This window comes from Erithacus rubecula (genome assembly GCF_903797595.1).
Source record: "Erithacus rubecula genome assembly, chromosome: 8".
Classification (NCBI taxonomy): domain Eukaryota; kingdom Metazoa; phylum Chordata; class Aves; order Passeriformes; family Muscicapidae; genus Erithacus; species Erithacus rubecula.
The window spans coordinates 23,127,638-23,140,144 of NC_136659.1; the positions used below are offsets into that span (position 1 = coordinate 23,127,638).

At 48.3% G+C, this 12,507-nt stretch overlaps 1 protein-coding gene across 3 annotated transcripts in view; it reads right to left on the reverse strand.

The window, feature by feature from the left end:
* Positions 1–309: 309 nt before the first annotated feature.
* The window catches only part of IGFBP2 (insulin like growth factor binding protein 2), a 56,829-nt gene continuing 44,631 nt past the window's right edge, over positions 310–12,507 (reverse strand). For all 3 annotated transcript variants that reach the window (XM_079310801.1, XM_079310803.1, XM_079310802.1), the window contains exons 2-4: positions 5,502–5,725; positions 3,946–4,086; positions 310–2,214 (exon numbers count right to left, since the gene is read on the reverse strand). In XM_079310801.1, coding sequence (XP_079166927.1) covers positions 2,047–2,214; positions 3,946–4,086; positions 5,502–5,725 — 533 coding nt within the window. In that variant the 3' untranslated portion in view covers positions 310–2,046. The remainder of the gene's footprint in view (positions 2,215–3,945; positions 4,087–5,501; positions 5,726–12,507) is intronic.

A 12,507-nucleotide genomic window follows, 5' to 3' on the forward strand; every position in this document is an offset into this window, starting at 1 on the left:
GTATAGCCAGGCAAAAGAGGAGAACCCAGTTTCTCCCTGCTCACATAACTGGGGCCAGTAACAACAAAAAGCTCAGCTCCCATTACTGCCCATCAGTCATGGACAAAGGACAAACAGGGACAAATTTGTGTGTGATGCATCAGACAAGAAACGTGTCCTGCGAGCACTGTGGAGGGGAAAGACAACAGTTTTCTGGCATCCTATTTAATTTATTCCAACTTTATGTAGCTCAGCTTTCTTAAAAGGGAAGAAGGCAAGTACATAAGAAAACTTCCCAATTCCTAAACAAAACATAGTACAAACTGCAGATGAGAGCCAGCATGTGCAAGTTTTATATGAAAAAGCAGAACACCCTCAGATGTTAACAGAAAACAGGTAGCATCATTTTTACAATTTCTTGGTTTTGCATGGAGGTGTGTTTTCTTCTTTCATGCCCTCCCATTCATACACATCCACATATACCCATCCCAACTTTCCAAAGGGGGTCCTTCCCCTGTCTCCTCCATTGCCATGTCCCAACCCCTGCAAAGGCATGAGGGCCCTAATTAACAGAGCCTACCTGTGCCCTTCCCACTTCAGATCTGAAAAGTGGGTCCAAGAAGGGGGACAAGAAACAACAAACCATTTAAGAAAAGCCCGAGACATTTACTCCAAGGAGAGGATTTTTGCAATTGCTCTAATAAGAACATCCATATTTAAAAAATTAAAAAAAAAAAAAGGAAGAAAATAATAAAACCTCCTTTCTTAGGCAATGGGGAAGTTATTTATTCTCAGCATCAGTGTGTTCTGTACAGAAAGAAATCAACAGGTGAATTAACAGCAGAGACACATCTCTCCTCAGCATGTCCAGCACAAAACCTCTCAGAGCACCTGGAATCACTTGGATTTCATCTATACAAATGTGTATGTGGGCAGAGGAGTGTGTTTGTGTGTGTGTGTGTTTGTATGTGTGTGTGTGAGAGTGAGGGCCTTTACACAGCAAGATATATATTGTCATTTACTTACAAAAAGAAAAAGTTATGTGCTGAATAACAGGTGCTCACTTCAGTCCCAAGCAAAAATGGAGGGACAAGGGCAGCTGCTTGGGAACGCAGGTTTTAGAGGTTTTGTTTTGTTTTTTCCTATCTAGAAATAAAGAAAAAATGAATAAGAGAAAGAGAGACATTCCCTGGCTTGTTATCCTAAATCTAACACGCATCCTTCCACCCAGCCTCAGCAAGTTCATTTTAGCTCCCTCTGCATAAGCTGATCCTAAGAAATACTGTGCAAAAGCCCTTCAAATCCCTTGGAAAAACAAGCATTTAGCTTTGCTATCACCCAAAGGCCCCATGCTCCCAGACCAGTGGCTGAAGCCGGGTCCCTGTGGAGTTGGCTGTGCCCTAGCACGAGCAAAGGAAGCACCCAAGAGTGTTCTTAGGGGTAAGGTGGCAGCTGTCTCATCTTTAGCCCTTCCCCTCACTGTTGCTTCCTTGGAGAACACATCCCAACTGTGGCAGTATATTTCAGCTGGGAATCCAGGGTCTTTCTTCATTCCCTCCCTCCCATACCACATCCCATGCCAGAACTGATGGCTGGGCTGGGGCACAAGAGACTGACTGGTAGGACACAAGAGGCAGGTGACAGTATTTACAGTCTTTGGTCTTGGGGAAGAGAGAAAAAGAGGGGGAAAGGCTGGGCTCTTTCATTTTTTTTACCTTCTCCCACTCATAACAAGGGGTTTTGTCCCCTGGGAGGGGTCAGGGAGCACATGGCACTCTGTGCTGGAGGGTGCAGAAAGACGCCTCAAAGCAGCAGGGAGGGCGAGGAGCAAAGAAGACCAGTTCTCTGGTTTATGTTGGGTGAAAGACTAAGAAAGCAGTCCCTTCTCCTTGCAAACCCCCCACCGCCTTCCCCTCCCATTATCCCTCCCCTCCCCAGGAACCAGGCAGCTGAGGAAGGAGGGCAGCACCCAGTCTCTTCCAGAGCCTAAAGAGACACGCTGAAACCCATGTAAAATCCAGCACTGGGGCACAGTGAGCCACCTCCAGCCAGCAAGATCCCGTCTGTCTACTGGCTCCGCAGGGCGTGCGCTCCCCGGTCCTCCTGCTCGTGGGCTGTATAGAAGAGGTGGCACTCGGGGTCCCCGCGGATGGTGGGTGCTCCCTGGATCACCTTCCCATGGATGGGGTCCACGCACCAGCACTCGCCTCGCTGCCCGTTCACAGACATCTTGCACTGCGGGGAGAGGGGCAGCACAGCTATCAGTCAAGGGAAGGACAAAACAAACCAGCCCAAAGCCCCAGCACTGGCAGAGCTGGGGTTTCTCTGGTGATCTGGTACTGGTTTAGATTCAGGCAAAATCCATGGGATGCTGTACCCAACACTCCCAGGGCGTATGCTGCACCAGCAGTGTTACTCCAGCAGTCCAGGGTGAGGCCTGAACCTCTTTCCCAGGAGCTGTGCCAAGGTCCAAGAAGCCAATTTTAATGAACCAGAAGGACAAGTATCCCTGAAATGCATCACCCTTTTCCAATTCTGGATAAAAGCATCCAAAGAGACAAAGGTCCCTTGGGAAAGAGGGATGAGACAGACTGACAGAGGAGCTGTATAAAATTCTTCTCACCTGCAGATTAGGCTAAACAAACACCAGATCAGGGTTTCCACAGTCAGACCAGAGATTCACTCATCCCAGAACACAGCTGGAGACCATGGTGGATCTGGACCTGGACTCTGTTGTCCCAATCTTGTTAGAGAAAAGTTTCTTGGTCTAATAGTTTTTGTTCTCCTCCTACCCTGCAGTGCTGAAGGCACTTTGAACCTGATGTTCATCCCTCCAGCCCCAGCAGATACATTTCTGAACAAGGTGTAGTGGGAGATGCAGAGGTTACTATACACAGGTCAGTGCAGGCTGACTTGTTCCCCAGGCACAAGGAGCAGCAGAGACTGTTTTTTCTTCTGTAGCACACAAAGCAACACTGCAGTGTCCGGGCTCATTCCCCTGACATGGCTCATCTTACAGGCAATTTGCCAGCTCTGCTCCATCCAGGCCTTCCAAGTGTGCTCATGCTGGGGGATCCAGCCAGCCCATGGGGCTCTTCAGGGGTGGATGGGTGAGGGTCCAAGTGGGACAGAGACAGGAGAACAGACAGAGGGAGATTCTCTCAGAGCATACTATTTTTTTTTTATTTATTTAATGCTTCTGATCAAGGGGCAGAAGTAGCCCTGAGTAAAAGGCCTGGCCATGAAAACAGCATGGGTTCTCTCCAAAGGCTCAGCTACCAGAAATCCTCATATCCAGGTACTGTTCACAGGTAACTCCAGTCAACCCTGCATCAGCTGTTGTTCTGCTGTTTTTCCTGGCAGTTTTTTCCCTATTCCTCAGCAACTGACACCTGGTGGTTTTGCATGGATGTAGCCAGGAAGTCAGAATTCAGACACACAAGTTTTCTGAGTTCTTCTGGGTCCCATAAATACCTTCAGAAGCATGCTGCACCCCAACCCCCACCCTGCCTAGAAGAAATCCCTCCTGGAGCTTTGGAACCAGCCTCGACTTGTGGAAGAAAATGAGTAAAATGCAGTAGAAACCTTCCCGACTCCCAGAAGTGCCTTCTGCTTTGTCTGCAAGAATGGTCAGTATTCAGTCCCTCTCTGCTTTTCTCCTGCACCTGGGCCCAGAGAGGACAAAACCTGGCTCAAAGGGGAAGAAGAACTAAACTGATTCTCCATCTCTGGACTGCCCACAGCCATGTGTGGATATGGATTTCATCTCCACTCACAAACCTGTAGCTGCAGCTACACCTGAGAGTAACTAAACCTGTCCATGCCACGTGCAGCATTTGCTATTTACCCCACACCTCACATCATGCACAGGGTATCAGCCCAGCCCTGAATTATGCATGTTCTGTGTCTGCACACGGTGGGGACAGACAGTGAGCCAAGGGCTCTGCTCCCATTCTCCCCACTTACCTGTTTGAGATTGTACAAGCCATGCTTGTCACAGTTGGGGATGTGAAGGGAGTAGAGGTGCTCCAGGGGCCCTCTCTCATCTGGCAGCCGCATGGTGGATATGCGTTCCAGGACCTGATCTAGCTCCTGCTGACAAGGGGTCTGAAAATAGCCCAGAAAGGAGAAAAAAAAATGCATCAGGACAATGGTACCATTCAGCATCAACACTGTGAACAATGGGAACACCAGCAGGGATGAACACATATGCATCCCTAAAGATGCAGGTTTACCACAAGCTCCTGCTGCAGACTTCACCTCCAGGAACCCAAAATCAGACATGCACATCTCCCATATGCCTAACAGGGCCAAGAGCCAACAAAATACCAGGTCCCAAGTCCTGGATACAGAGGAGAAACCTCAGAGAGGCTACCATGGCTCCCACTGGTGGTGACACATGACATGAAGCAGGGCTAGTCCAGACAGACCAAGAGCGTTTCCATAAGCATACACCAGAGCACACAGCTGTAATGCAGTTTTAGCCCAGAAGACAAACTCAAAAGCATGTGAGACCCCACAGGAGTGGAGAGGAAGACCTGGGAATGGGAGTACCCAAAGCCAATGTCTGGAGGTATCCTTCTTGGTCCACAGCAGCTCCCAGACAGGGCTTCTAGCCAAGGCAATGTGGCTGAAATATGTCTGATGCAAGCCAAACTGAGTCCACACCTATCTGCTTTTGCAGTGAATGAGGGTTTTTTTGTTCTTTTGTTTTGTTTTTTTTTTTTGCAAAGGAGTAGCATCAGTGTGTGAGCTCTCAAAGGTGATGGTGTCTCCATTTTATTTCAGACTTCTGTTTTGCCTAGTCCTTGGAAGGCATGAGGACTCTTTTAAAGTTCCCTTCTGTCCCTGTACTCCCCAGATATGAATACTCTATATGTTTACAGGGATGTATATTGTGAACCCTTTAGGGTGGGTTTCCATCTCCATCCCATCGAGTTGCTTGGATCAAGCTTCCCACTAGAGGGAAGCAACGGCCAAGAACTGGCTAACAGACAGGATAACAGGAGCAGGCAAGGAAACCGGGAGCTCTTGGTGCACTCTCCCTGCTACAGGACAGTCACACAGGTCATCCTCGGGGCTTGTAGCCTTCTTTAACCTGGACTGAGGCTGCCCTGCAGCAGGCAGACAGTCCTGCTTCTGGCCCCTCAAATCCCCTTGGGCCACGCCTGCTTAGGGAAAAAGGGTCTGAGAATGCCAGTCCATGGGCAAAGGGCATGCCTGTACCCCTGCTGAGGTGGGTGTTGAGCCAGCAGAAACCCCTCTTCTGGAGGTGAAGCTGCAATGAAATTAATGCCTCCTGACCAGTGTATCAAAGTTCATCAGATGGTGTGCTCAGCCCCAGCATCAGGCCAAAAATGTTTGCTTTTCCTCTTTTGCTTCTCCCCACTTACTTTTTTTTCTGTTTTTAACAGAAAAACAGTTTAACAGTTTATTGCAGATGCCACTTAGGCTTTGCATTCAGCATTTCCCAGTGATCCCACAGATGCCTCCCTTAGCTCCCCACATCCCTGCCCACTCACCCTGCCCGTCGACAGCCGTGACTTTTTGGAGTCCTCGTGGTTGTGATGGGCCTTGCTGACTTTGCCCATCTGCCTCTGCTGCTCATTCACCTTCTCTCTCATCACTGCCAGCTCCTTCATGCCAGTCTTCATGGGCTTCCTCCCTCCAGCTCCACTCAGGATCCCCACGGTGCCATCCACGTGGTTCTCAGCAAGAATGCTCTCAGAGCGGTCATCACCATTATCTGCAGGAGACGGGGCAGACAAGGAAAGCATCCAGCTCAGTCAGGCGCTGCCTCACGTGTTCATCCTGCCCTGGATCCTTTTCAGACGTGGCTGGTTACCAAGCCATAAAATCTTTGCATGCAAAAATTTTAAATTACATTAGCCCTTTCATCTGGAAGGTGAGAATTGATCCTTTCATTCTGGAGTTATTACCACTCTAAAAGACAGTTTAGAGAATAAGGGCAATAGCTGCTGTAGAAGTTCTTTCTGGCTTTTCTGTGACCTTCTAAATTACTTCCCAAGAATGCAATTTTCCCATCAGAAGTCCAGTTGGATTAGAGATGCCAAGTGTACTTCAGCTCCAGCACTTAAAACCACTGTGATTAGTAGCAATACCTTAAGTCCTCCTATCATCCCCCAGAGTATCTCCAGGAATACTTATTCAATATTCATGTGCTAAAATAAATTCTCAGGCCTGCTTTCAAAAATACCTCGCCTCTGTTCTGTGGCCACATGGCCACCCTAATATCCTTTGGAGATCCTGCCATTTCAGTGATCATCATCCTTGCCATACCATCTTTCCCACTGTTTGTCATACACTGTGTTACTCATTTAGCTTCTACCTACTTCTGCATTTGACCACTTCTGCTGACAGTGGAATAGTCATGACTCTGCCACTGCTGAAAGCCACAACATCCCAGCTAGTTCAGCCATTTCAAAATCAGTTAGCAGAAATCTGGGGATCTCTGGACTTTTTCCATCTCCTCTGCTCTGTGCTTTATGCATTTTCCCAGTTCACCAGAAATTTGTGAGAGCAAACCTTGCCACAGCAGGACACGATGGTCACATTGCTCAGACACCAGTCTCTTTGGAGTTTGCAGGGCCAATAAGGACAGATCTCAATTCCTCCTGTTTCCTCCAAACACCCAGGAGGTGACAGCTGATCGCTCCTTGTTGCCTGCTCTGATCTGGCTGAGAAGCACATCTAATACTATAGCTGAACATAATATTGAAGCTGACCCTGAATCAATCTGGAACTTGAAGCAAGACCTCCAGAGGTCCCTTCCAGCCCAAATTAGGACTGAGCCCACACATGCCCATCACCTCCCAGTGCAATAACCCAGGCCAGGCTTTGTATGCCTCTGTATGTCTCTATACAAGACCTCCTCAGCAGCTCCACAGGTACTACACCAGGGGACAGACCAGGCTGTTCTGGTGATGGTGACAAACAGGAAGAGTCTTTCTGTATTGCCAAGGAAGAACTGTAGCACCCAACTTCCCAGCATCAGAATTCTCTCTGGCACCTCCAATTTCTGCTTTCCAGCATTATGGAACTCAACACTTATGTAAAGGTAAAGAAAGCATATTAAATTGTGCATCATGCAGGGCAAGTAATGCCTTAGCTTACATAGCAGTGCTTAATTTATGCATCTCTCCTGCTTCTCAGAGGACCAAGCACACAGAGCATTTACCGATGTTAGCAGTTCATATTTTCAGAATCCACCACATGAAGATGTTTTGTCAGGGCATAGCCCTAGTGTCATGACAGAGTGAAAGGTCATAATAGAAAGTGTTTTATTTCTGCCACAGATTTCTAAGCTCTTTTCAGAGCTCTTCTTTACAATCTCAAGATTACAAAGAAGAAATTGTGAGAATAATTTTGACTGAACTTACTCAGCAAACATGCAGCTGCTGGATGCCAAGATGGCCCGGGTGGTCTGGGTCAAGGAGCCATCCAGCCCAGCCTGCCATTCACAAGAGACCATCAGCAGCTGCTTGGGAGCAGAAGGACCATTCCCACTCTGTGCTGCAGAACAGCAGTAAAAGCTCTTTCATAACTGAAGATTGCATCTGACCCACAAGATTCAAAAGCCACCAAAAGACCCATCCCTCAGTGGATTTGTCCAGTATCTTTTTGAACTTCTTCACAATTTCCAGAAGTACTAAATACATTTGGTCTGCAGGTTTTTAGCTGCTTAGGTAGCAACTGAAAAGGAAACATGGGGCATAACCAATCTGGCAAAGTCCATTACTTTCCTCAGTTCTGGTTCCAGATGAGAACTGAGACCAGGTTTGATAGCCAGATGGGCAAGCTCAAAGTCTAGGCTGCTGTCTGGTGACTGCCATCTGGCCATCATCCTAGGAGTCAGACAGGCAGTATTTTGAGCAAGAATATTCTGTTTATACGCCAGTCTCTCCGTTAATTAGAAACACATAGTGAGAAGAGAGAAGCCATGAGGCTGCCTTTAGAGAGGATCAAATAAAAAGGCACCATGAAGAGAGGGGCAAGGCTGGCCAGGCCCTGATCCTCAACAAGCTGCTTAGGAGAGTTTTAGCCTTCTGACCTCTTTTATGCTCCTCTCCTTGGTGCTCCCCAAGTTGTCAACAACAGCAGAACAAGGGCAGCAGCAGGGCAGCTTCTCAGACACATGACAGTCCCCTACTTCATTCAGAAAGAGATGGTACAAACTGACAGAAAAGCAGCAAACTGGAAGTGATGTCTTCCCCCATCCATTCTCACTCCTTCCTGCCTCCAACTAAAATATATAGACATCTGCCCAAATAAGCACTGTGCTAGTAAATGCAGGCGAGCTGGTAAGCCTCTTGTCGGCTGATTCATTCACAAAACCTGCTTCTGATAATATTTTTGCTCATTTTTCTCACTTTCCAATGCTAACAAATACCAGCCCAAAGAAAACCACTGATGGGAGTGGAGTGTGCAAGCCAATGTGCATGAACACACCCAGGGACAGGAGAGATTGGTCTTGGCTCCCCAGGCAGCATCACAGGAGCAAGACTGGACCAGCAGCCAGGAAGGTCTAGCTGCTATTGACTGTAAGCTCTCCTCTCTAAGGCCAAGTCAGCCACGGTGAGCCATGCCTTTGACCCTGCTGCCAAGCTGGACTGGTCCACCTGGGGCTGATGGCAGAGCCCCACTGCAGCTTTTCCCTCTCCCAAATCTGGTGCTGCTCTTAGGAGAAGTCACCCTGACTGGGAGCTTCCAGGGGTGGCTTCATCACAGGGGAAGGGAGATGAGGCAGAAGAGGTTAGCCCCATGTGCAGAGTACCAGTGTTTCTTTCAGAACAAGCAGCATGCACAGGAGAATGCTGAGCACTAGCTGTGATGGACCATGTTTGAAAGAACAAAAGGGCTGGGGAGCAACAAGAAGAGTGGGGAGATAAAGACTCGAGGACAGGACACCACAGAGCAGGCCACAAGCCAAACAACCCTTCTTAGAGCCAGATAATGCTTTTTAATGCTGCCCAAAAGCTGCAAGTCATGCTTGTTTATTGCAATCCATGAACTAATGAAGCCACCTACCACCCCTACTAGCATGGGATGGGCAGGTATGTAATAGCCTCAAGACACAGAGCCCTAATCTGTCTGTCATCCTGGCCAACACCTTTTTGCTGACCAATTTCAATTCACGCTAAATATATCTGTAAGGGAGTGGTGCCAAACTCCAAAACAATTGTTTTATAGTTCTTTCTTAAGGCATGTGGAAAACATCTCCTGTGTTATTTCGGATCAAAAGGTAGAGAGTTTTGTGCAGGGTGAGACAAGTGCAGCAGGAATCTAAGCAGATAGCTGAGGTTCTCCTGAATGCTGATGTCAAGTCCATGAAACACCTCTCCACTTGCCAAGAAAGTATTTCTTTATGGCCTTTTTCAAGGAAAATTCCCATTCATTCAATGGGGCGAGGACTTGGCTGAAGAAAAAGCCTGTTCCAATGGCCATCAGTTAACGTCTGTAGGGAGCTGCACCGTCTCGCCAACACTTTCAAAAGCAGCGACCAATTCCAGAGCTAAAATTTTTGGGAATCAGGTTTGAGACCTCTAGGCACCTCTGCCGAGACACAGAGGGGCTGAAAAACAACCTGTCACTTCCAGAGCTCTGAGAAAAAATGTACCACACAAAAAATGGCAGCTGCCTCAGGTTAAAAATATATTTTTATCCCTTTGAAGAGCCCTGAAGCGTATCTGGGCTGCAGAATGGGATGGAGCCAGTAGCACTCACTTAGCACAGGAGGGCCAGGCTCTATCACAGGGAGCACACACCCTGCCAAGGACTGCAGCCGCCCTCGCCAGTGTTGCTCCTGCTCTCTCTGCACTTGCTTTCCTTCATCAACAGCTTGCCCCAAGGGTTTCACGTGCGTTTGCCTATCTGCCCGGGGTGTTTGTACAGTGTTTAATGCTGATTAAGGTCTCAGACCCACAGAAAGTTTCACCCAAGTGGCCTTCAACACCCTGCCTGAAATCTCATGGACTGGGGGTCCTGGCTGTGTCCTTGGCTGGCCAGGGCTTACACCTCCCTCCTGCAGCAATCACAGCCTCCACTGGCCAGCACTTTCCTTCTAAAGACGTCTAAGGGCTTTGCAGTTCATTAATTACCCTGAAGACAGAAAGGTGTTCATCCTGAATTGCACATGGTTAAAGAAAAAAAAAAAAAAAGACACAAATGTTTCAGACTGCTGCCCAAAGCCATGCAGGGAATATATGGGCATATCCAGAAGCTCAAGTCCTGGCCTGGCACTGCACCATGTACAGGAGTAAGCACACTTGGGGCTGCATGAATGCAGCATCCATGAAGAGATTTTTCACCCTGAGCAGTGTCATCCATCTTATCTAGTTTTGGGGGTTTTTTTGCTTCCAATTCTTTCAGTTTTTTGTGTCTGCAAGTTCTACCATTTCAGGATAATTTTAATGCCTTATTGCTTGCCACTTTTTATTTTGAGGAGCAGAGCTGCCTGTTGAAGACTGCCAGGAAGCCAGTGCTTGTCCTGTGCAGCCTGAGAGAGACAGGCCTTTAAGTCTGACCTTTCATATGCACAACAGCCCCAGCAGAAGAATTACTTGTAGGAAGGTAGGGAAGGAGCAGACAAACCCCAGCCACAGCCCCAGTGACCTCTGCCTCATCAGTCTGAAAAGTACTTCTAGAAGAGCCCTGAGGAAAGGTGCAACAGCTCTGGTGTGTGTGTTATGACCTGGAATTCAGAAACCTCAGAAAAACTTTGCCAACAAGTATTACACTGGCATTGCAATTTTCTCACAGCAGGAGCTGCCAAGAACAAAGCCCACCCATACATCCAGGACCTGTGGCACTGCCAACCTGTAAAGCATCAAGCCCCATGGCACAGCATCCATCCACACTCAGCTGGCAGCAGAGGGAAAATAGGGGAGCACGGGTACATGGTCTGGCCCCAAGCATCATCAAGCCAGTCTGGATGCAGCTGTCCAGAGGCAGATGAAACTGAAGCACCCACTCAAGTTTCACTCTTCACTTTGCACAAAAGTGCATCTGGAAATGCCACAGAGAGAGCATAAGCAATGGGCTGTGTAGGAGAGGGGACAATGGGAGAAGGGCACACATCAGAGAAGCATCACCTGCCCTGGAACAGCATCTCTCACAGAGGGCAGCCATGGATGCTCAGGTAAAGGACAGAAGAGAAGACAATTACAAAGCAATTCTTCTTCTGCTCTCCTCCTGGCCATCAGCAGTTCACAAACCAAAGCTATTTTGTCTAGACTGGTTTAACAGCCATTGACAGACCTAGAGAAGGAAAATATGACCCCTTCTGGATTCCAGTACAGGGACACCCCCATATTGCTTCCTGTCCCCTCTCCTCAGCCAGCAGCCTGTTCTGCTTAGCCTCATCCAGTTCTGCACAGGGAACATGTCACGTTTAAACTGTTGATTTGGTTGCAAAGGACTTACAAGTCCAGCTTTTGGGAGGACTGGCCTTAAGACCAGTCATCCTACTCTCAGAAACACAGGCTACCATGGGACACCAATCAATCAGAGCATCTCAGCATCTACTGAAGAGCTCCCCAGGGCTCTATGCACTGCCTGCTCTCCCAGGATTATTTCATCACACCAACGTGCTCAGTATCAGTGAGGAATTGCACACCACAGCCAGAAAATTCCTGCATTGGTCTCCAAGAGCTTGCTTTACCTCTGTGATAAGCTGTCCACAAAGCACTCTCAGATCTTCTGGGGTCAAAAGCCCTAGGGCTCTGCTAACACACCCCACTTTTTTTTTCTTTTTTTTCTTTTATTTTTGCCATGAGATCTTTTCAGCCCATCTATACTAGCAGGGAGAGAACGGCATGTTCTGGCCAGGGGTTGCTTAGCAAGCTCCTCTCCCTGCCCTGAGCAGCTGGCACTGAGGGGTGATCCAAGGGGCACCCAGTGCTTTCCTTTGACTCAGGCATCCTACAGGAAATGCTTTATGCTCCTCCAAAGTGCCAGGGACACTGACTCCAGGCAGCGCAGCTTCCGGCAGCCTACTTTGCTCTCTTTTCTCTGCCTATTCCTGGTGGCTGGAGAGCTCAACTATCCCTCCTCCATCCACCTAGGTCCAGAGCCAGAGGAAAACCTCTTACCACTGCACAGTGCCCTGTAGCACGCTTGTGCACTGCTGCACACAAAGCCCTCCAGCAGCAAGGGAGAAGCAATGCTGACATGAAGCTGACGTCTGACGAGGATAGCAGAGGGACCAAGATGTCCCTTCCCCCGGGGTTTTACTTCAGTCTTTTTTTCTTTTTTTTGACCATGTTTGTAGATTGGTTTCCCAAGGATACAGGACTTGTGCAATTCCACAGCCTACCTCTATGTGTTTCTGCATGCACCCGTGTTTGTGTGACTGCCTGTCTCCCTATTAGCTCTCCTCCCCCTCCACCTCCCAATATATCTACAAACACGTCAGCAATGCCAACTGCATCTCAAACAGGAACACAATTTGCAAAAATAGTAAGTTTCCACCATTTCATGGAAATGTGCAACCAGGCTGAAGAGAGACAA